The 26016-nt window shown below is 40.9% G+C and overlaps 1 protein-coding gene across 1 annotated transcript in view; it reads right to left on the bottom strand.

The window, feature by feature from the left end:
* The window catches only part of CFAP47 (cilia and flagella associated protein 47), a 350299-nt gene that overhangs the window by 65349 nt on the left and 258934 nt on the right, over positions 1-26016 (bottom strand). The window contains exons 57-58 of the mRNA XM_042458393.1: positions 19491-19647; positions 1878-1970 (exon numbers count right to left, since the gene is read on the bottom strand). Coding sequence (XP_042314327.1) covers positions 1878-1970; positions 19491-19647 — 250 coding nt within the window. The remainder of the gene's footprint in view (positions 1-1877; positions 1971-19490; positions 19648-26016) is intronic.

Below are 26016 nucleotides of genomic sequence, written 5' to 3'. Positions count from 1 at the left end.
GAGGAGATACTTGGATGCCATTTATCATCACATCTAGTTTGGCCTTGACCACAAGTTGCCCACCCCAATAAAGGGACATTTGGAATAAATGCACAATGGAAACATGCTGCCTTTGCCACAAATGTTTGCCCTTAAATATTGGATCCCAGGGCTAAAGTGGAAGCGCTAACAATGTTCACTGTACCTTCTTCCTCCAAGCAGAAAAAAGACATAAAGGTTGTGCATACTACACTGCTTGCTAGTGATCATTTATATGGCTTTTTTGTAGCAATTTTGTGACTAACTGTGTAGAAAAAGTTGTAGCATAAGCTTTCGTAGACTTGGTCTTCTTCCTCAATTTGAGGAAGTAGACCAAGTCCATGAAAGCTTATGCTACAACTACACAGTCTCATAGGTGCTTCAAGATCTATTTGCATACTGATATTCCAGACTAACACTGGTATGTCTCTGAATTATATTGCTTTTGTTAGGGATGAGCCAACAGCAGATTGCCTGTGACACCACACTCTCACAGACAACGTCAAACTACATCACTCCATCAAGCTAATCCTTCTGTGATATATATTGGACCCTTGGTATCCACTGGGGTTTGGCTCCAGATCCCCCATGGATACCAAAATCAGTGGATGCTCAAGTTCTATTAAACGCAATGTCATAGTGAAATGGTGTTCTTAATATCAAATGGCAAAAACAAGATGTGCTTTTGGAATTTGTATTATTTTTTAACATTTTCAAGCCATGGATAGTTGAATCCATGGATAAAAAGTCTGTAGATACACAGAGTCAACTGCATTCACATCAGCTGCCAAATTACCAGAAGTGCTGAATTTTGAAGTAAACATAGGAAGGGTTGACAGGTTGCTGCTTAGATGGGCCTGCTCGAGGCCTCTGCAAAGACTTGTGCATGTATAGTGGATGCAACAGGCTATTAAGTTTGGACTATGTCCAGATAAAAGGCTGGCTTGAAATTCAAAGGGAAGACCAGCTCACATGAACTAGCTTATTGAAAAAGCTTCTTCAGTCAATTCATTTCGAAGAGCTATAAGAATTTAATTTCCAATTATACAAAAATATTAATGTATTTAATAAATTAATTAAGACATAAGACAATTTAAAAAGTAATTAAAATGCATCAGTGAGTGTGTGGGAAAGGGAATGGCAGCTCCCAGCCCTTTTATTGCAGTGGAGCTTGGCTGCCATAGGTCTGCCTGAACAAAGTGGTCTTTGTCAGCAGAAGGACACCAGGGGTGCTGTTAGCCTAGCCTCTCTCAGAAGGAAGATACCACAGTCTGGGAATGGCCACCAAGAAATCTCTCTCACACTTTCCTATCAGTTGGGACTCTTGAGGATGGTGACACTCTAAGAAGGGCTTCCCCAAAGACTAGGCAGTTCTTGGTGACAAATGACTAGCATAAAGTCTCTGTCACCCCTCTCACTGCTATTGGATTTGCCACTGGAATTCATCAATGAGAAACACATATGCAAACCCACAGAAAATAATGTCAAAGGACTTGACTTTGAAGCAGTGTACACTGAGAGTCACACCTTTAAAAAAAAAGTTCATTCACTGAGAAACCTCCAGGAAGCTTGCTTTAAATCAACTTTGGCAGCAAATTTGGTAGATCAGGGCAATGGTGCAATATCACAGATTCCAGCAGATCAAACTAACCCCTTGACGGACCTGTAGAAGTTGCCCGTCCGTGCTTTAACCTGATGACAGATCTTAATTCCTGTTATCCAAGCAAGGCTTCCAAAAGCAAAATGTGTAATAAAGTAAAATGGTTGTTTTTGTATAGAACGTTTGCTACATAGATATACATTTCAACAACTGTACAAAGTAGCCTGTAGAAAACTATATAAACCATGCGGCTGTGTACCTTGTTTTTCCTTGAGTGGAAGCCAGAAAACAGAGTCTTTACTGGAATGATGGGATACAGATGCACTGGAATGATGCACGACATGCTCCTGATCTAATGAAAAAGAAAAAAGAAGGAGAAAATTCTCTTACGCTTCAATGTCACATTCAAGGAAAGGAATTCACTAGAGGTTGAAATGTGATCAAAGGACTGTTCTAATGTAAGAACTGATGAATGCTCTTCAAAGTATACTTTGAAATAGAAGATGACAGTTTTTTTAAGGTTTCTCTGCATTTTAATCTCTCTCCTTTGCATGCCAAAAATGGATATAGATACTCATAGAATCCTATTAAACATCTTTGGAATAAAATACAGATTATTTTCTCCCATCCTTAAGAGAAGCCAAAGTTTTGAGAAAGTGCTAAACTAAAAAGTTTGCATTGAAAAATAAGTTCATAATTTAAATCAAAGTAATTATGGTTTGTTCTTATAAATCAGCATTCTACCATTTCTCGCCACATCCCTGATAGAAATTTCTGAATACAAGTAATACACTCTTGATATTTTAAATGCAATTAGACCCTGATTTTAGTTAAATGACTGCATGGTAGGATACTTTCTCTAAACAATAACACTTTATAACTTCATGCAGGAAAAAGGAAAATGTGGTTATCAGAAATATTTACTACAGGAGCACTGAGAAATTTGTCTTGTGTACCTTTGAGTTATTTCCAACTTATGGTGACCCAACGGCAACCCTATCATAGGGCTTTCTGGGTTTGAGAGAGTGTGTCTCACCCAAGGTCATCCAGCAAGTTTCCAGGGCTGAGTGTAGATTTGAACCCTGATCTCCAGAATCCCAATCCTATGCTCAAACTACAACACCACGAGAAAGCAGAATTTTTATTTTGATGTGATGATCACCAAATGGAAAGTTATGCATGCACAAACTGAATTGTCTTGAAATTCCTCCATATTTCATTATTTGACTTGTACCTTGCTTTTGTCTAAAAATAAATGGGGCTCAAGAAAGCCAATGGCACTCAAGGCAGCTAACATTCATGATATTTGCTATCGGACTGGAATGGCAATTTATTGTTCTGCATTTATTAAAAACTGTCACTATGCCTATTGAAAATTAGTTTTGAAATAAAAATGGTCTTGAACTCAACCTTGACTCCTGATTTTCTTTTTAAAAAATTATATTTTATTCTTTCAGAGTTAAAGACTGACCCATCTCTGAATCTCTGAGAAAGCTGTTGCCTTGTGCTGACGCCGGATGCTCTGTCATTTATGTATTATAATATAACCCACCAGGCTAAGCTAAGCATACAGTTCTCTCTGTAAAACTTGTTTTACAGTATACTATTAAACATTTGCCTAATGGAAAAATGCATTTTTGAAAAATTAGAGTAAGTTATATCTTTTCTGAAGTTCAGTTCTGTTCCTTGCACTATCAAATTACAGCAAAGGTGGAGCTACATTCTAGGCAAATGAAATACAGTAAGTTCAGCCTATAAGAAACTAACACTACAATGTCAGTCTGGCCAGTCTAGAGGAGGCGTAATATGAATACAGAGGACTGCCAATCAGAATGTGGCTTCTTGTTGTGTACCTTCAAGTCACTTCTGACTGATAATGATCCTGAAGCAAAGTTATCACATGGTTCAAAGACCTTCTTCTGAGGCTGAGAAAATGTGACTTGCACAAGGTCACCCAGTGGGTTTCCATGGCTAAGTGGTGATTTGAACCCTGGTCTCCAGAGTCACAATCCATTGCTCAAATCACCACATCTTTTGTTTCAGCTAAACCCTTCTGCCTCATAGGAAGCATGCTTCAGCTGTTATGGGGGAAATAAGTTGAATTTTTTTTTAAAAAAGCAATTCATTCCAGTACCTGTCATAATTTTGACAAGTAATCTCTTGCTATTATCCCTTGGACTGTTTCATAAGTAACCCATGTCATTGATTGCTTTGTTGCTCATTACTTTTATGTTACTTTTAGTTGTTTGGAGGGAGAAACCTTGGGAAAGAATGGCATAAATCTTGGGGGAAAACATTGAAACACCTCTCAAATACACCTTTTAAATATAAAACCAAGAATTGGGTTGCAACCTCCAGTCCTGGATGGGGTCACACTCTCCTCCAGCGACTGTGTTTGCAGTCTGGGGGTGCTCCTTGACTCGTCGCTCCTGATGACAAATCAGGTAAATGCGACGGTCAGGAGTGCCTGTTATCAGCTTCGGCTGATACGCCAGCTGCGCCCTTTTCTGGAAGTAAGGGATCTCGAGACGGTTGTGCACGCGCTGGTAACCTCACGCCTTGACTTCTGTAATGCACTCTACATGGGGCTACCCCTGTGCTTGACTCGGAAATTACAGAATGCGTACATTCTAGCTGCGTTCCTGTTCAATTTTTACGTCAATGACATGGTGGATCATCTCGACAACACACCTTTCCATCCTCTGAAGCTAGTGGGAAGGCATATCTCTGCTCTGATTTATGCTGATGATGCAGCAATAATGTCAAGAACACCTATTTGTCTAAAAAGAGACTAACAAAGTATTGCAAAGAGGATCAGCTAGATACAGTGGTCCCCAAATTCTTTGAGGCTACCACCCTCTTTCCTCCTAGGTGACGAACCTGGCGCCTCCCTCCCTCAATACACAGGGGAAGACACAGGGGGCATTCCTCTCCCTTGCCATGCTATAGATGGCCGAGGAATCCATCTATAGCACAGGGGAATATGTGGGGAGGCATTCCTCTCTCTCTCTCCTGTGCTATAGATGGGGCATGACAGGGCACAACCCACCACCTTCTCTCTGCGAGGTCTTGCACCCCTAACCGTCGTGAAAGTGGAGGGTCTACCATAAGAAGAAAGAGCTGAAGAAAGGGACCCCTTTTTTGCAAACACACACATTCAGACATTTTGGGGGGAGAGGAGTTGGAGGGAAGGGCAGGTCCATTCCCAAGCAAAAGAAAGTTCCACCATGCATGCAGTATTGCCACAGTTACTGAGACACAAGAAAGCCTCCTTACTGCTCCAAGCCTCTGCTTCCTCCCTTTCCCTCCCCGTCTCTGGACTCTGGGTTAGGCATGCCTTCACAGTACCACCCAGAGCCTCAAGGGTGGGATCTTGATGAGTTTTTTTTTCAAGGTTTCGTCCTTACCTTCAGGAAGGACATGCTGCCTGAACTGACCAGGAGAGTTTTGAAAGACTTCAACCAGGGGCTTTCACAGTTTTTCAGCAGCAATGACAACCCTACTTGTAACCCCCATCCCACAATTCTCTTCCGTCCCGTTTTTTCCTCTCAGTACCCCTGCTACTCTTTTTCCACTCAATGTACCCCTGGAGCTTTCCAAAGCTCCTAGGGGGGGCACTGCCATCCACTTTGGGGACCACTGAGCTAGATCTTAATTACCAAAAAACTAAAATCATGCCATTCACTAAAAGGCCCAAGAACCGAAACTGGATTATAGACAGTCCCAAGATTGAACAGTTCTCCTGCTTCATATATCTGGGGGTAATCTTTCACATTACTGGTGGTGGGAAAGCACATGGGGACTATGTTGACGATAAAGTGCAGAGGAGCTCAACAGCTATCCTAAAAAAAATATGACAAGTTGAGGTCATTATATCCCAGTGGCACTCAAACTTTTCGAAGCCAAATCAGTTGCAGAACTGCTTTATGGATCCCAGCTGGGACACCTCCCCAATTCTGCACCATTAGATCAGCATTCCAATGCAATTCTGAGACTGAAGTCAGGTTTTATGAAAATGGAGGCCAGAGTGTGGGTGACTATACTCAACTACTGGCTCAGACTATTCTTATTTCCCACCAGCCTTGCTCCACTCACCCTGGCTGATGAATTTCAGTCTATGTGGAAACAGATGGTGATTATTAAAATTTCTTCACTGTGTTTCTCTCCAGATCTTTTGCTCAGCATGGGATATGAAAAGGCTAAAGGAACCATCAAACAACAGGTGATAGATATAGAGCAACAGCTAGACCTAGCTAGTGCCCCTACTTTTATTGTTAGTGACTCCAACAGATACTTGGCATCAACTATGGTATATTTAGCAAAACTCAAAGTATTTAAACACAGAGAGCATTTACTTTGGCACGTTGCCATGCCCTTCCCTCAGCTGTTCTTGAAGGCCGATATAAGAAGATCCCCTTATCAAATAGACTGTGATCCTGTGACTCTGGCCAAATAGAGATGACACAGCATGTTTTACTCTACTGCTCATACTACAGGGACATCTGCCTCAGCCTTATCTTACCTCTATTGTATTAACATCAAGGACACACCAGTCAATTTTACACTTCCTTGCTGCTTTCAGACACCAATCCAGATATAATATATAAAATTGCCAGATTCTGTGCAGCTGTAGTTAAAATCCATCAGGCAATAATCTCCACAGTAAACTAGTATTAATCTTACCCTGCCACATTGGATTTTAAAAGGTTGTTTTAAATACTGTTTTTAACCTGTGTGTTTTACCTTGTTTTTAATAATAATAATAATAATAATAATAATAATAATAATAATTATTATTATTATTATTATTATTATTATTATTATTATTATTATTATTATTTTAAATCCCACCTCTCCCTGTAGGATTGAGGCAGGTAACAAGATATCAAAAACAAAAAATCAAATAAAAACAAAACAAAAACAAAACACAGAAACAATTGTTAAAAGACATATTACATTTCAAGTTCCTAAACTCCCTCCCACCCTATAAAACAATTCCCAACCGATGGCCAATAAAATGAATCATGATCATTCAATCCAATGGGAACAATTAGGTAAGTGGAAAAATTGGAAGTCAGTTCGGGAAGGCTTGCAGGGAAAGATCCATTTTTATTGCCTTCTTGAAGGCACCTAAAGATGTTATTTGGTGGATCTCATCCGGTAAATCGTTCCAGAGTTTTGGAGCGGCAACCAAAAATGTCCTCTGGGAAGTGGTTAATAGTCTAGTTCTCTCTGACTGCAATAGATTCATCCCAGAGGACCTGAGAGTGCGGGAAGGATTATATGGGAGAAGGCGTTCCCTCAGGTATGTTGGACCCAAGCCATTTAGGGCTTTATAGGTAATAACCAACACCTTATACTGTGCCCAGAAGCAAATGGGGAGCCATTGTAGGGATTTTAAAATAGGTGTAATGGATTCAAATTTTGAACTCCCTGTTACCAATCTGGTTGCCATATTATGTACCAACTGCAGCTTCCGAGCATGGCATGAGGGTTGCACCAAGTAAAGTGCATTGCAGAAATCAAGACGAGAGGTTACCACTGAGTGTACAAACGTTTCTAGGTTTTCCCATTCCAGGAAGGGTCGCAGCTGGCGAATCAGCCGACGCTGATAACAGGCACTCTTGGCCGTCGCATCCACCTGAGATGACAGCTGAAGCGACGAATCCAGGAGTACCCCCAAGCTACGAACGCAGTCCTTTAGAGGAAGTGTGACCCCGTCCAGAACTGGAGAACAGATCACCATACCTGGATTGGGATTGCCTACCTTCTTTTATTCTGTATCCCCTTTTTACCTGTGCTGGTCTATGACTGTAATAAAGATGAACTGAACTGAAGTAGTAACCCTGTAACTAGTACCCATAAACAATCGGGCTGCAGCACTTTGAAGTTTCTGAATAATCTTCACAGGTAGTCCCAGTAATCCAATCAGAATGTAACTAAAGAGATTATTGTACTTTTTGATCTTTTTGTCCCGACCTCAGTGCAGGATGAAAACTTTTAAGCCCTGATTTATTGCACACTTCTGTGCCCAGGCTGGAGGCATCCCATATCCAATCATGGTATCACATACCTGATCTGGACTTCTCCAGCACTTCTTGAAAGAACGGGACTTTCCTGTTCTTTGCAAAGTATGGGAGAAGTCCAGATCAAGTACGTGTTGCCATGATCAGGTACGGAATGCCTCCCACCTGGGCTCAGAGGCGTGCAATAAAATCCATCTTTAAATGTTTTCATCCTGCACTAAGGTTGGGACAGAAGAATCCAAAAGGGTAGCACGATAAATCATGTGTCCCCGCAGCCAGGTCAGATGTCCCAAGGAAAGAGTGCAGCTAGGGACAGAGGTGGATTCAGGAGTACACCCAAGCTGAAGTCCAGCATCTTCAGGGAAGTGTAACCTCATTCCAACACAGGCTGAATACCTATTAACTGATAAGCCTGACCAGGAGCACTTCTGTCTTGTATAAACCGAGTTTGAACTTGTTCACCCACATCCATCACTGTTGATCAGCACTAGTCTAGAGCAGAGACAATTTCTTTGGACTAAAGTAGCAAGGAGAAAGCTGGGTGTTATCTGCATATTGGTGATGCTCAACCGATAACTCTGGACAACCTTCCAGTAGCTTCATGTTAAATAGCATGGGGGACAAAACAGAGCCCTGTGGGACCCCACAAACCAAGGAATTGAACAAGAATTCCCCAGAAGCATATGTTGGGTTCGCCCCTCCTTTTGGCAGAGAGCCAATGTAAAACATTACCTCCTATGTCCCATCCCAGTAAAGCAGCTCAGAAGGATACCATGGACAATGGTATCAAATGTTGTTCAGAGGTCCAACAGAACCAACAGTGACACATTCCTGCATCCAATTGCCAGAGAAGGTCATCCACCAAGACAATCAAAGCTATTTCTGTCCCACAGCCAGGCCTGAAGCCAGCCTGAACTATATCCAGATATCCTGTCTTATCCAGGAATGCCTGGAACTGGGAGGCACCATAGCCTTGCCCAAAAATAGAGTATTAGAGACAAGCCAAAAAATATCTCATGGAGTGGGATCTATGACATGTTATGGGAGAAATGATCCCCTACTAAGGGAGAAATGATCCCCTACTATAGCCATTAAAGCAACAAATGAATGGATGGTAGAAAGTTCTTCTCTGACTTCCATTAATATGCAAGCTGGAGATGAACTAAAGTGCCAAAAGTCTTATCTTTTAATTTAAGGGAAACGTTAGGAGTTGCTGGGGTTTATGTCTCACATCAAAGAATGTTTGACCTTTAACAACATCACTAATTTTAATATTTCCTATTCCCATAAAGAGTATTAAAATATGGGTTTCATATGATTGGCCACGATGCTTAAAAACTACTGCAGTCAGTCAAGCTAGCTAATGCAATCAGTCAAGCCAATTTTGGAAACATGACCAACAGACAACAGGAAAATTATGTAGTGAACCAACTCACCTTTCCTATCTCATCTCCTGTAGTTATTATGATTAATGATCAATCATGCAGAACAAACGTGTTTACAGGTTAAAGATATAGACTGCCACGCCCTTCATTTTACTCATTTTGTGTCCCCCCACCTTTTTAAAAAAAATCCGTCACAGTTCTGGCTTTTGCTGCAGCTCTTATCTCAAACGTGGGGTTGTGAAAGTGATCACAGAATCAACACATAGTTACCTGATTAGCAGAGCTGACACTTACAGTGATTGCAAGAATATAATGGAAAACCAATTCCAGCAACTGTGTAGTGGGCATGGTGAATGACATGTATTAAAAAGAATTACAGTGAGAGTTCGAAAATGGGCCATCAAGAATCAAACGATCTCACATCTGCACTGTCGTGTCATCACAGATTGCTCTACAGGGCAATATTGGTAAAAGATTAATGTTATCTTGCTGGCACTGGATAGTCCATTTATGTGAAGCACAGAAGCCACAAAGAACTTCTGTTACCTGTTGGTGTTAATGTATTAAGTCATACATACCTAACAGTATAAATAGAGACCATACAGCTACCTGACCTAATACTTCCCAACTATTCCTCCATTAAATTCCAAATCAATGGAAGATTCTAAAACAGGCAAAGGAAGTCTGTGGCATTACAGATGTTTATTTTATTTAAATAAACACTTCTGTCTCATGCACCTAGCACCTACACACCAGTAACAGGTACAAACAACAGCAAAATATAGTAAAGTGACACGGTAGAACAGTCAACTCTCTGTATCAGTGGACTACCCATCCCCAGATTGGAGCATCCTTGAATGGCCCCACCCCATTATTATCAGTGGTGATGTGTGCACATGGCCACACCAATGCAGTTGTGCACACATCGTGTGTCCATTGGCAATAATGGGAATTGAAGTCCTGTGCTTTTTACTACCCATGGGCTGTGGGGGAGGGTCCAGAAAGGAACCCCTGCCAAGGGCTGACTGTATAATAGAAACAGATTAATAACGTATATAGAACATTTGATAGAACTCATTAAGTGAGTAACTGTCTGAACAAGAAAGTGTTTGCTACATGTTGATGTGGCAAAAATAAGGGTGCTTGCCTTGTCTCTTGAAGCAAGGAATTGCAGAGCTTTGGTATGGTCATCACTAAGAAGTCCCTTTCTTTTGTTTCCATCAGATCTTAGGGGACAGCTAGCTGCCATGGAGAGATGTGGTCCCTCAAGTATCTGACACCTAAGCATTCAGAATCATTACTGGTATTTTTCATGGGTGCCTTGGGCGGGGGAAAGATATCCAATGTAGATTCTTATCATCATGTTTAGAACAGATACACTAAAATATAGAAGGCTTCTCTTAGTTAAAATTAAGATACTTATTTTTAATTGTTTTATTCTAAACATGACAAAATTTAGATCCAGTCCATACATAGGATTATGTGGGATGATGGCAAAAAGTCTACAATAATTGTATCAACATAATTTATCTATGTATTTAAATAAGTTTGGAACAGAGGAAATATTGTAAATATTACAAAGATCATTGGAAATTTTTCTTCCTGAATATTCTTATTGTAACAATTCGCTAAAACTATTTACAATATTGTGAAGTTGAAGGCTTTCACAGCCAGAATCCATAGTTTTTTGTGGGGGGTTTGGGTTATCTGGCCATGTTCTGGAAGAGTTTATCCCTGGTGTTTCACCAGCATCAGTGGCTGGCATCTTCAGAGAAAGAGTGCTTTATCTGTATATTTCTGCATGGCAGTGTGGTAGTGAACTGGATGGCCTTTCAACAGGTCCTGAGATTCTATTACTGAGTCTGGATCCAACTCTATGTTTACTCTGATACTTAAAGTGTTCAATGGAGCGCATTCTTTAATTAAGTACAGATTGCAGCCTTAAAAAGGTCCATGATGTTTTATGTTCTGTGTTAAAACAATGTGTTGCTATATGCTGTAATAACACATAGCAGATAATAAAAATAAAGATTAAATTCAGAGCTACACTGATGCTCAAAAACTTTGTTTTAGTTATTGCCTTCAATAAAATGTGAAAATAATTTACTCCTAATTAAGATACATATTGAATTAGGTAGTTTTAGAAGTTTCAAATGACAGTCAACCAGTAAAAACAACAACAGAAGTTTGGATCAGACTATATGCACTTAGTTCTGCTCATTATTTTACCTAAATTAAAGGATGCCCAAAGAAGCAAAAGAGCAGTCAGAAAACATTTCCAAATTGACATTTAAGGAAAATGGTAATTTCATCATGGAAATAAAGTCACTGGGTTACACTGTCTACAATTCCATTTTATAAATACTGGCAGTTTTAATAATCCAAGGGATGAGGCAACAATTGTACTGTGGCAGCGAACCATGCCAGCTAAATGCCATCTCAAATATTGCTACAGCAATCACTTTAGAGCTTAAGTTGCATACGCAACTAGATAATGCCAGATCCCAAAGATGAAGCAATTACCACCCTCAACTGATTAGTAATTGCACAGAGACATTAATCTTTTAGTTCAGCATAGCTCTCTATTCATTTGCATAAATTCTAGCTCCACTTTTAAATTCATTTTCCCAGTGAGATTTTGTTAATATGTAAATCTAGCTTTATGGAGATAAACATATTTAAATGTTAATATATTAATGAATTTACTATTGCTAACTTTTATTTGCACTGCACAATAAGAGGCGGGTAATTGTATATGAATGGAGTCAGGAGCTCCCTGTGTCTGTTCTTGTCTGACACAAACAAGAACTTATTTACCTTCCTGAGTGGTGTGTCTTCTAAGAGTTTTATGACATGGTGTCAAAAGTCAAGTTTTAAATCATCAGATTCCCAAAAAGACAAAGAGAATAGCACTGGAAGCTTTCAGGTTTAGTAATCATGAAGTATGGCCTGAATGGAAGAATATATTTGTTTGTTGTTGCCTGGCTGCAAAATGGAAGGAAAAATGCAAGTAAATTCACTTATTTGTGTTATGGGAAAAGATGTTCACAATGGTTAGTGCTGATGCAAGCACCTATGGACTATGTGAAATACTACTAGAGCTCATGACTCAGAATGGGTATCAACTGTATTCTGTTCCAGACCTTTTACTGAAGCAGCAGCAGCAGCAGCAAAAACAACAACAAACCACTATATACTTCAAAGAACATTTCCTTGCTAGTGCACGGGAATCTTTTATATATACTTCTGCATATCTTCTTTCTGACTCTTTAGGAATATCCTAATACCTTGCAGAACTTAGTAAAAGTAACTTGATTTGAATAAAGAACCACTGCAATAGAGAGCCAGTGTAGCATAGTAGTTTGAGTGTTGGACTACAACTCTGGAGACCAGGGTTTGAATCCCTGCTCAGTCATGGAAACCCACTAAGTGACCTTCAGCAAATCACACTCTTAGCCTCAAAAAAATTTACAATTTACTTCACAACATTTTCTCAAGAGAACAATAGTTACTTTTATCCAGGACCCACACAGTCCTTATATTAGGTTACTTTCCTAAACTTAGTTAAGTACCAGCCGCCCAAGCTAATGGTATCCCACAAGATATTACACCGCAGCAACTCCCTCTCTCAGAGTTCTGTACATGTCCTGAGTCCCTCAATTCTGGACTCTAACCCTAACCGTCCCCATCTGACTCTGTCACCAACTGCCCTAATTATCCTCTCCAGCCTTCAATTTGATTGGCTGGCTCCAGCTCTCTCCCTACTGTCTGCCTTCTCTCTACAATCAGCACTCTACATGGGACAAGCAGGCTAGTCCCTGCGGCAGAGGGTAAATGGACATAAATCAGACATTAGGAATGGGAATACACAAAAAACGGTGGCAGAACATTTCAATCTCTCTGCGCATTCCATCTCGGACCTTAGAACAGTGGCCCTTGAACAAAAGAACAACAAAGGAGAAACAGCAGAACTGGAATTCATCCATAAACTATAGTCCCTCAGCAATGAATTGAACAGGGATAATGGCTTCCTGACTCACTACACACATTCCAACACTATCTGATCCCATTCTCAGGGGGGCATCCTACACTCATCTATTCGCTCTACCTACAGGCGAGTTTCCAATGCCAAACTGGTCTTGCCTCTTCATTTCCATACCCATTGGTCAGTTCACAATGTCAACTTCTTTTTTTCAGTTAGTCTCAAAGATGCTACAAGATCTCTCTACATATCGATCCATGGAAGATGAGAAATCTCCAAGAGTTCCTGTCCTCCACTGCTCTATTTAGTTCCTGTTAATTCATACCTTTGACCTCTTTTATAGAGTCCATCCATCTAGCATGTGGACTCCCTCTCTTTTTGCTTCCATCTACCTCTCCTAGCCTTATTGCTTTTTTCCAGTGAGTCATACCTTCTTGTGATATAGCCAAAGTATGACAGCCTTATTTTAGTCAACTTGAATTCCAGAGAGATTTCTGGTTTGATCTGTTCCAGGAGCCATTTGTTTAACTTCTTGCCTGTCCATGGTATCCTCGGCACTCTTCTCCAACACCACATTTCGAATTAATTCATTTTCTTCATATCCTCTTTCTTAACTGTCCAGCTCTCACATCCATACATGGTAATAAGGAATACAATGGCTTGTACAAGTCTAACTTTCATGCTGAGTTGTATATCTTTACATTTTGGGGTCTTTTCTAATTCTTTCATAGCTGTCTTCCCCATACTTAGTCTTCTTATGATTTCTTGACTGCGGTACTTGCTCTGATCAACTTTTGATCCTAGGTTTGAGAACTTTTTTACTATTTCTATTTCCTCATTCTCAAGGTCAAATTTGTGTAAATTCTCTGTGGTCATTATATTTGTTTTCTTTATGTTCAACAATAAGCCTGCTTTTACACTTTCTTCCTTGATCTTCCTTAGTAATTGCTCGAGGTCTGTGATGTCTTCTGCTAGTAGTATTGTGTCGTCTGCATACCTTAGATTTTTGATATTCCTTCCTCCTATTTTCACTCCTCCTCCTTCTGTCTTCAACCTACTTTTCATATAATATGTTCTGGATAGAAGTTGAACAGATGGTGAAAGGATGCAATCTTGCCAATTGGGAACCATCTGGTTTCTCCATGTTCTGTTCTGACAGTAGCCTCTTATCCCGAGTACAGATTTCTCATCAGCACTATCAGGTGTTTTGGCACTCCCAAGTCTTTAAGGGTGTTCCATAGTCTTTTGAGATCTATGCAGTCAAAGGCTTTGCTATAGTCTGTAAAGCACATGCTGATTTTTCATTTGGAATTTCTTGGTGTGGTCCACTAGCCACTGTATTTTTGCAATGTGGTGCCTAATGCCTCTTCCTTTCCTGAACCCCCCTTAAACCTCTGGAATTTCTTTATCCATGTTTGGTTGGAGTCTATGTTGCAGAATTATTTGCATAATTTTGCTAGCTTGGGAGATTAGAACTATAGCTCTATAGTCGCTGCAGTCTTTTCTGACTCCTTTTTTGTGGATGGGGATGTATATTGATTATTTCCAATCTGTTGGCCATTGTTTTGTTTTCCATATCTGTTGACATCTGTTGGTTAGCACTGGTATTGATTCTGTCAGTGTGGATTGAAGCAGTTCAACTGGAATATCATCTATTCCTGGTAATTTATTTTTTCCCCATTTCTCTAATTGCAGCTTCCACCTTTCTTTCTCGAATGTGGGGATTCATATTCATATGGCTCTTCAAACCATGTGTCCTTCATTTTGCTATTCCTTTTATATCCAACATCTTTTTATTCCTTCCTCATCTTGAATTATGTTATTTTTATTGTCACAGAGTATCGCAGTCCTTGATTTGAATTTTGCTTTGATTTCCTGGATCTTATAGAATACAGTTCTTGTTTTTTCTCTTTTTGTTTTTCTTCACTATCTCTCTGCATTGATGGCTGTAGTATTTGTCTTTATCTTTTTGCTCCAGTCATTGAACTGTTGTATTCATGGTTCTGAGTTTGTTCCTGTCTGCCTTTTGTTTTGCTTCTCTTTTTTCTTTTATTGCTTGTAGCATTTTATATGTCATCCATGGTTTCTTCTTTTTCTTTTTGACTAAGTGTCTGTCTGCATTCTTCTTTTATAGTGTCCCTGGCTCCTAACCTTAGTTCTTCTGGTTCACAGTCTATTGTGCTTAGGAGCAGAAATTTGCTCTTTATATTGTCAATCAATTCTGTTGAAATATTGTTTAGGTCAAATTTTGGTATGATGAATGGTTTTGTTCTCTTCTTACATTTTACTCTTATTTTTGATATAAGTAATTCATGATCTGTGCCACAGTCAGCATCTGGTCTAGTCTAACCATAAGTCAAAATGACTTGAAGGCACACAACAACCACCATTACAATGTCAATGCCTTCCAACTAAAACAATTAGATTCAGCCCAATAGATTAACTGATATGTTCCAGGGAAAATGCTGATTATAGCAACCACCTTGTAAAGATCTCCTCTGTTCAAGTATAAAAACAACAATAAGTTAGAAGATAATGTTAAAGGCTGTGTGTGCTTCTTTAATAGCATCTGTTTAATCAAATTTAAACAACTTCTCATTCACACCAGAGCTTCAAGAAGTCTTAAAATTATTACATAATGCTCTCATTTAAATGCATATCAGTCACATGTTAAGAACATGTGAACAGTGCTAGATTCTGCAGGGAAAATGAGACATATCTTGCACATTTTCAATGAAAAAGAATTAGTGTTATTTGAGAGCAGAGCAGCTTTGTGCAGCACCCAGTCACACTGTAAAAATACACTTCTAGTGAATGGTGTTCTAATACACCAAAATGAAGTCAAGTCAATAAGTGAATTATTCTTTTTTGAAACCTTACTGTAGCCCATACAAGACAACAGAACAAAACAATCTAATGCAACCTGAATAGCTGTAGACAAGTATTGGCAATGTATATTTAACAATCAAATCAGGCTCATTAGGATTCAACTTTGTTCCAAAACATGCTTTGATGACTACAATAGTAAGCAATGAGAATAATGTGTATAATATCCTTGTGTTTTAGGTGCACAGATTTCTGGTAAAACACACCACGTGTCTAAAGGTATGTCCTTACACTGGCCTTAAGAATAAATTTTGGGAAACGTTAGTGTTACGTTAGTGAAAATGTGAGGATACAGACAGCCCAAAAGGGGTGGCTTAGAGCTGCTCCTTCTAGGCTGGATCAGGGCCAGGGCAAACAGATGCCCGGTCCCAATCCAGCCAGATTAAGCCCCAAAAAGCAGCGGATAAGATCTGCTCATTTTGGGGGCAGAAAGAAGCCGCCCCTTCTCCCAAAGAGCCAGTTTTTCCCTTAGACAGTGGGGAAAGTGTCATCTAAGCGTCATGCCTCAAGCAGGAGAGAAGTCGACTGGCATGCGATGACCAGTCCAGCTTCTATTCCGCTTGAGGGCATGGCACATCTAAACACTACACTTCTAAGTCAGTCCCAAGCAGGCTAAAACAGGCTGGCTGTTCAGCCCCAATGTCTACTTTATAAAAGTAGCATGTCCTGGAACAGAACGTCCACATTTCCATTTCAGGGTATAATATGCAAAATGTTTCTGGCCAAGGAAACTGTCCTGGGGGGGGGGGGGGAACACCCCACTGTAACAAAATCTTTATACAAACTTTACTTTTTCAGAGTATGCAATCGGACTATAAAGTAATTTCTCCCTAAGAGCAGTGTATTTTGCTGCTACTGTGCACCTTGAAGTTGTTGTTTTATGGCAAATCTAATGCAAAGCTATCAGGTGATTTTCTTGGCAAGGTTTGTTCAGAGGAGGTTTGCCATTTCCTTTTGCTGAGGCTGACAGAGTGTGGTTAGTTCAAAGACTCCTACTGAGATTCCATGGCTGAGTGGGGATTCAAACCCAAACTTTCTCAGAGTCCTACTGCAATACTCAAACCACTACACAACAATGTATTTATTTACCAGGGATGTACCTATGGGGGAAAGCCATTGAGGGCAATGTTCCCTAGAAGAATTCCATCCCCCTAAATGAATTTTTCCTTTGGTACCCAAATTTGTAGCATTGCAGAGACTGAGACATCAAAAAAATTATTCATACCTAAACTCTTACTTTTGCTGTGTTCTCACTCCCTTGGTAATTCTGTCTGCCCTTTTTCTTTAGATGGATGAACTGTATTTCTAAATGTTTGCTGAAATTTTAACTTACTGCAATCCTAGAAATTTAAAGACTGAAGGGAAATTTCATGAGGGGTGAGAATTTTTATGGGGGGGGGAACATGTCTCATCCCCCCCTCGCATTTCAACCTTACCTATCTGTCATTTATTTGCTCAAAACCACTATTTCACTGATTTTCCACAGGCACAAGGGGAGGAATATGTGATCTATATATGATACCTTTTCTTTCCTCTGATGGATGAGGCCTAGATTGGGCAAATCGCAACCGCTGTATTATTTTGTTACTTTTGTTAATCAAAATCAGTTTGAGTAAGGGAAGGGCAGGATAGAGAAGACAGTTGAAACTGTGCAGCCCAAGTTGCTTTTCTCCACATGGAAAAAACTTATTTCGCAAATTATTATTATTATTAATATCCCATTCTTTCCCCCAAACTGGGACTCAAAGCAACTTACAAGATTAAAAATAGTACAATTAAAAACACGGAAAAATGTTATATTAAAACAGAATTAAATTATTACAATATTAAACCAGATTGCATATAAAGGAATAAAAAATAAAATATGCAATTAAATTAATGGGTTTTTTTCCTTATGAAAAAGCCTACAGGAAAGTTAAAGCTTTATTTCCTAGAGAAAGAAGATGAGAATGTACAGCCACAAGTTTGGGTGAAGAGGGTGAATAAAGGCTTTGAACTTAAGACATTTAAGAAAAGGCTGCAAGTTTTAAACTTTACTGTGAAACTTTTGGGCCAAGACAGACGGGTGGGAAAATGCCACCCCTTTTTGCTGCGTAGCGTTGCCACAGCAACAAACAGCTAGGCACTGCCATGCAGCAAAAAAGGAGCTGCCTAGAGCAGCTCCTTTTTGTGACTTTGTAAGAGCTGTGTCACAGCCCTTATGACGCCGCTTCCTGGAAGAGACGTGTGGTCACTCAGATGCTAAGAGATGGAACAGTATTTCTTATAGGAGATCTGGTGGATAAGCTCGCCAGAAGAGATCCATCTTAACTGCCCTCCTGAAAGGCTCCAGGGATAACCAATAGCAAATGGGACTGCTTTTCTGGGATGCCACCCCTTTACCCATTTTTGGATGGAAGCACTTACGTGTGATGAAGTCCTAAGAATCCCTAACCTCCACTGCCTTGCCCAGATCCTGCAAGCCCTTGTCAGACAGGCTGGGAGGGGGGATGATTAAAGTGGGGATTCTCTCTGCCCCTTTTGATATTCTCAGGATGAAAGCCTCAATAAACTTCCAAGCAACTCAAGATCTTTCACACAGGTCTTTCAAATTCACAAATTATTCTTCTGGAAATATACTAGCTGAGGGGGTATGTTACACAGTGTGGAAGCAATAACAGCAAGGAACCCAGATGCACAGTGACATGAGCTTCCCTCTCCAAACATTGGAGTAAATCACATGACAAAAGGAAGCCAAGACAGAGTGGCAGAGAAGCAGCTTTCCCCTTACATCTCCTCATGGCATCATAGCACTTTCATTCTCTTTCTGGGGGTGGTGGTCATAAAAGTGTGCCTTTTGTCAAACTGGTAAAATCTGTTTGCAAAAAGGCACACTTTTATGACTGTCTTCTATGGGAAGGAGAACAGAAGTGATACAACAGCAAGGAGAAAGCTGCTTCTTTACTGTTCCATTTCAGCTTTCATTTGTCATGCGATAAGACTCCAAGTATGTGTTTTTCTCTCCTTTTACTTACATTGTGTTAACCACGCCTGGTTTAGCATCAGTTGCTAGGTATCTGTCCAAAGTGTAGAATATATCTTAACTGTTCTGAAATAAATAAAGCTTAAGAGATGCAAAATGGCTGCAGGCAGTGGTAATTTCAATCATTTCTCATGACAGCAAACAAGACACATATAGTGAAGTGAGGAAAGAAAAAAAACTATATCCACCAGATCCTCTTGATCATTCAATGAAGTAAAATTGATCTAGAACTATATCATCTGACCTATTTTGGCTTATAAGCAAAACAGGCATCCTTGCTGGTATGTCTGCTTCATTTTGGCTTGAGGGTTGGTGGGAATGATGAATTCATGTATCCTCCAACTGTCAGCAAAAGGTCAACTGAGTACCGTAATCGTGACATCCCTCACTCGAGAGAACCTTTAGCTTACCAGATGTACCTGCTGATCCATCATTTCCTTCTTAAAGAACTAACTCCTCTGTCTGTAGTTGGCAGATCCCCATGCAGATATATATGCTGGATGCATTAATCTCTCCTATCTGAATGAATTAAATATTTCAATTACACTATAATAAAAATAACACACTATACCTGTTAAAATGACATCTACGAATAGATCTTCATGTGTGGGATTCTTGAAGTTTATGATGACAGAAGAATGATGACCGAGGCAAGAACTTACACAAGCTGGTTCCATTGGTTGAGGAATCAGACCAATACCAGACAAGAAAAATACCCATTCCTTGAGCTGTAGAAAGAAAGAAAAAATACTAGTATTTTACATTGCAACCACACCTTAGTCCTTTTCTTCTGGAAATTTGCAATTTAAATTAAAGAATGACAGTCCAGTCAAGAGGTATTGGTACACAAATGGAGCTCCACTGCAAATTCAGAGGTTGAACTAACACCATTCTCTTAGCACTGGAGAATCCTCTACATGGATCATCAGACTGAAATACCTGGCACTTTTCTTTATATCCAGTATGGAGTGTTCCATACATTAATGACATGGAAATATTACAACAATCGTTGATCCAATATTCATGCTTACTCACTTGGATGGTGTTTTTCCTATGACAAGTGTATCTACCTCCACTGTTGACATAAGAAATACATGACATGGCTGCTCAGTGTCTGCCTGATTTGTTCAACTCTTTCATATCAAAAAAGACAGGAAATATTACATCAATCGGATTTTGCTATGTCACATTGCATTATGTACACGGTGAAAGAAACAGCAGTATAACATGAAACCAAGTAAATTATTATTTGGATATGCTAAACTGCAGATTATAAAATTTTTAGTGTCGCTTGGCAAGTTATTCATAACAGTAGGGGAGCCTACTGACCACAAGTTTTCATTTAAATACCAATCTGACTATTCAAAAAATAGTCTGGTTCATCTCAGACTGATTCAGAAGCTTCCCAATTCAATCTGAACAAAATGTAAATAATGATATGGAAAACCAAGTTGTTTTTGTTTGTTCGAATTGGAAGACATTAGCAAGTACAGTACTCATTGCAAGGTAGTTACATCTGACAAATAGATTAATAGGTGCAGGGAGTTTTGTACTACAGTTGGCCCTTCGTTCTTGCAGGGGGATCCATTCCACGCGCCCCCCCCCCAAAACAGAGGCTCTTGCTTAGTCAAGCCCTATACACTTGAATGGAGTGCGCCCCTGTGCGTGCATGCCATTGCAATTAGCCTTCCACGCATATTCAACAACGAGGATCTCAGACCCGTGCATTAGGAGGGGCGACTGTATATGCTTTTTATACTTATGCCAATATCAATCTTTTTATGTTATTTTATTTTGCAGAATTTAATTTAAAAATTCTCTGATAACACCCTTTGTGAAACAATCCTACAACATTTCAGATGAAAAGACACAGGGATATTTCTGCAAAAGTTATCTTTACATTTTAATGGTTTCCTATTTTTCACAGATACAGTCTTAACCTCTATTCTCCTATGATGATGAATCACTAAGAATGTTTTGGGAAGTCTTCTGATTCAGAATAAATCCACTTCATAGGAGTTTGCTTCAAAGCAGATATGTCCTAGATCTCTCTGAATCAGTCCAATTCAATTTGGAATTTGACCTAATACTAAGCATGATCCCATTAAAAGTACATAATATAATTTCATTACTCATTTAACAACTGTGCTTTTCTAGGTGATCCACAGACATGCATGTACCAATGAAGTTCTAAAAGTTCTAAAATAATTTATTCAACCTTATTTGAAAAACAACTTAATGCCTCACACCTGTAATTCTTAACTGATGATAAGCTAATTATTTAAGTAACCAAATATTAACCAATCCAGTGTTTTGGCTAGCATGCTGACTAGTTCTGCTTATTATTATTTATTTTTTAGTTTTAGGCGCAGTACAGACCATCCAAAAACAGCGGCCTCCCAGTGCCTGTTTTTCTGCATGAGGGAAGCTGCAGCTGCCAAACTGCATTGCTTCCTGCCAGCAGAAAAAGAACCCACAAAAAGCAGGTTCTTTTCAAACCACGGTGGCGTTGTGACAAGTGTGTCACTGGTGCACTGGTTACATAAGTGCGGTGCCGTGCGGATGCTACAAGGTGCTTACGTAACAATGGTGGCACCCATGTATACAGGGCGCCGCCATTGTTACACCCTCATCATGTGCTAGGGTTGCGGGGCATGTGGGCGCTCCTTGCCTCTCCACATGCCCATATTTGAGAACATGAATTATTCATATTAGCATATTAAGCAGGCTAGTACGGAAAGAATCTAACTAAAGGATACATGACAGGATCCAATAACAGATCCTGCTCACTTCTAACTTTGCGCAGTACTATTAGTCTCATTCCATTACCTACTGATGTTACTGCTTTGCTGAGAGAGCTAAGCAATATCAGTACATTAACATTTCAGTAAATATTATATTCAACCTGGCATTTCAGTTGTGCTGTCCCAACAAAGTTAATTTCAGTTATAAAAAACAAGAGCAAAGTGATTATACTTTGAGTTCAAATTCTTATTGCAGAGAGTTCTTTCCATAGCTCAAAACCAGAAACAAATGAAGCAAATAATAACCCATAGTGGTTTCTCTCAATTCAGCAATGAAGCACAATCAGTTAATGCTTGTCCGATATAGTGCTGCCATTAGTTGATTTTAGATTAGTCAGCTACTCAGCTATGAAAAGGCTTAAACTGTCAGTTCAGAAGCATTTAATCAGTGAAATCAAGGAAAGAAAATCAATGTCATTTTTAAAGTTAAAGTTCTGTTGTGCTTTCTGCATGCTTTCCGAAGGACATTTCTGAAGGCCTTTGTCACAAATCTTAGCATTAGGTTAGTGCAAACAAGAAAATAGTGAAATATTCTCGATGTAATTTTTATCAGTGTGATCAGTGTGGGATCATTGCCTTTAGAAATGCTGTGGACAAGTCAGTTCCAAATGATTTAGGGATGAAAAGAGCAAAGACAAGTCACAAAGGTTATAGCAAAATGCTGAAAAGGTTGACAGGGCTGGACATAGCAAGTGAAAGAATGAGTATTGATTAAAAGTTTGGCTGAGATAAAATCTTGGAGATTTGCCACTATTTGACAGGAAAGACACAAGTCGACAGAAAATGAGCATCAAGTGTCAAAAGACTCCATTTTAATCGGAATGTTTCAGTGAATTATTTACTTATATCATTAGTTTTGTATTGGATAGAAGAACCAAAGTTTTAAATTTATTGATCAGAGTTCTGTGAGCTATTATGGTTTTAGAGAGAGTAATAATACTTTATCCTCTCAAACTGTTCTTTAGGGTACAGTATATATGCCAAAATATTGCTTTTTTCTCTCAATACATATTCAATACACATTCTCAATATATATTCAAGCAGAAATAACAATCTTAATATTCTATCTTACAAAGTGAGTTAACATTTATGCAATGTTAACTGCAAATAACAAAAATAAATTTAGGATCTAAGTCCTATCATGTTTTAAGAAATTGCTGGAGACCAAACAGATTTAAACAGCGCCGCGGGAAGCCCAGGAACAGCTGGGGAAGGCGAGGAGGGGTGTGCCGGTGGGAGCAGCTCATCATAAAGCCAGCTCGCCGGTGCCCTTTGGGACTTGGTTTGTTCTGACCCTGCGCAGCTGCGCAGCCCAGAGGACGTCGCCGGCCCAGACCATCGCAGCACCGCTGCTGCGCATCTGCGCAGCAGCGTAGTGAGGGTGGGGGGTTGTGGCTCTTCTCAGCTGAGTTCCATCTACAGGGGAATGACGTTATTTTTTGTCTCCCTCTGTCTTGGGGATTTGTCCGTGTTAGTGGGGTTGAAAGTAGATATGGGATGTGGAAAGCTTGGTGAGGTGGTGGATGATTATGATAATGATATGTGAGCTCCTACTGAAGTTGTGTGGGGCAAGGGGAGGTATGGCGGTAGGAGAGTGGAGGTACAACGGAACGGAAGGTGAGATCGATGCGTAATATCTATCTCACCTTCCATCCACTCTCCTAACCAAAGAGATCTGAGGGTCAGTCCAACCGTACCACAAACCCTGTCTCTGCTCCTGTGCAATGCCAAGTCCATAAAGAACAAGACCCACATAATTTATGATCTCCTAGAGGATAAGAACTGTGACCTGGCTTGTATCACTGAGACGTGGCTGGGGCCTGAGAGCGAAGCAGTGTAGGCACAGGCCCTTCCAGCCGGGTACTCAAGGACCAGATCAGGTTAGGTGGGTGGGTGGGGGGGGGGGGGGGGGGTGGCCTTGATCCATAAGAACATCTTATCCTTATCCAGGAAACATGTCCAGAAAACGGACTTCATTGAGTGTATTTACCTGACCCTGAAGGCCAGAGACAGCCTGGGGATTCTGTTCATCTACCGGCCACCCCGTGTGCTAACAGACTCCCTGGCCGAGCTGACACAACTGGTCTCGGAGCTGGTGTTGGAGTCCCCGAGGCTTCTTGTCCTGGGGGACCTCAACATCCCCTCCAAGGCCAGTCATGTTCCAACAAGTGCGGCTCGGGAGATCAGGGCTACCATGACTGCCATGGGCCTGTCTCAACTGGTCTCTGGGCCCACCCATCCTGCTGGTAATACCCTCGATGTTGTCTTCAGTACGGACATGGATATTCCGTGGGCAGAGGTATCTAATATCTCTGCCCTGTCTTGAACAAACCATTTCCTGGTTGAGGTTCGGCTCAATGCTTCTACCTATAGTCCTCCCAACGGTGGAGGACCTATTAGGCTGGTCCACCCTCGAAGGCTGATGGAACCCAAAAGGTTCCAAGAAGCCCTAGAGGGGTATATGGTTGGAACTGATGGCAACTCTGTTGATGCCCTGACTAACATCTGGGATACTAATCTCTCCAGGGCTATACACAGTATCGCTCCCAAGCGTCCTTTCCGGCCTGCTTCCAAAAAACAACCCTGGTATACGGAAGATCTCAGGGAAAGGAAGCGGGCTGTGCAACGACTAGAGCGCAACTGGCGAAGACATCAGCACTTAGCCGACAAGGCACTCCTAGAGTCTCTTTTGAAGGACTACGGAGTGGCAATAAGTGCAGCTAAACATTCGTTTTATGCTGCACGTATTGCGTCTGCGGAGTCGCGTCCGGCAGAGCTATTCAGGGTAGTGAGGGAGCTAACTCATCTGCCCCCACAACCTGAACCCTATTTTAGAGCCAACAAAAGCCTGCTGTGACAAATTTAACAACTTCTTCGCGGATAAAATCTCTCAGATAAGGGCTGATCTCGACGCCAGTGTTTATTCAGAACCAAGAAGAGAGGTGTCCAGAGCTTCCGTGGACTCTGTTAAACTGGATCATTTTGAGTTTGTTAATACAGAGGAAGTGGACAAGATCCTTGGAAGCGTTAGGAAGACGACATGCTCTCTCGATCCCTGCCCCTCATGGGTAGCAGCTCAGGGGAGGTCTGCGGTGACAACCTTGTTGCACCACATAATTAATACATCTCTAAGAGAGGGAAAGTTTCCATCTTAACTGAAATTAGCAGTTGTAAAACCTCTGCTGAAAAAACCCTCCTTAGACCCCCTGATTCATAATAACTATTGGTCTGTATCACTGCTGCCTTTTTTGGGGAAGGTGATCGAGAGAGCGGTTGCACTCCAGCTCCAGGCACTCTTGGATGAAATGGATTTTCTAGACCCATTTCAAACCGGTTTCCAGGCGGGCTATGGAGTTGAGACTGCCATAGTCGCCTTAGTCGATGATCTCCGTCTGGGCATGGACGGAGAAGCGTGTCCCTGTTAGTGCTTTTGGATATCTCAGCGGCTATCGATACCATTGACCATGGTATCCTTCTGGAACGCCTGAGGGAGTTAGGTATCGGGGGCACTGCGCTCCAGTGGTTCCGTTCCTACCTCTTGGGTAGATTCCAGATGGTGCAGCTGGGGGACGTTTGCTCTGATAAGAGGGCGTTTACATCTGGTGTCCCTCAAGGAGCTATTCTGTCCCCCATGCTATTCAACATTTACATGAAACCGCTGGGAGAGATCATCCGGAGTCACGGGGCGCGGTGTTATCAGTACGCTGATGACACCCAAATATACTTCTCTGTGTCTCCGACTGATGCAGTGACTAGGGATGGCATCTCTCCTCTAAATGCCTGCTTGGAGTCGGTAATGGGCTGGATGAGGGGGAAAAAACTCAGCCTGAATCCAAAGAAAACGGAAGTACTGGTAATAGCTTCATCGGGCCCAGGTAGTGGAATTTGTTCACCTGTCCTGAATGGGGCCACGCTCCCCCTGAAGGACTCAGTTCACAGTCTGGGGGTGCTTCTGGACTCATCGCTCCACCTTATATCTCAGGTGGATGCGACAGTCAGGAGCACTTGTTATCAGCTTTGGCTGATATGCCAGCTGCGACCCTTCCTGGGCCGGGGGGACCTCAAAACAGTGGTACACACTTTGGTGACCTCTCGGTTGGATTTCTGCAACGCGCTCTACATGGGGCAACCCTTGTACCAAACCCGGAAGCTTCAATTAGTGCAGAATATGGCAGCTAGGTTAGTCACTGGATGCTCCAGGACTACCCACATAACACCTATTCTGCAAGATCTTCATTGGCTGCCCATTCACTTCCGAGCCCAATACAAGGTGTTGGTTATTACCTATAAAGC

This window comes from Sceloporus undulatus, chromosome 3 (assembly GCF_019175285.1).
Source record: "Sceloporus undulatus isolate JIND9_A2432 ecotype Alabama chromosome 3, SceUnd_v1.1, whole genome shotgun sequence".
NCBI classification, from domain to species: domain Eukaryota; kingdom Metazoa; phylum Chordata; class Lepidosauria; order Squamata; family Phrynosomatidae; genus Sceloporus; species Sceloporus undulatus.
The sequence above is the reverse complement of the archived record's forward strand: the minus strand, read 5'-3'. Positions and strand labels throughout refer to the sequence as shown.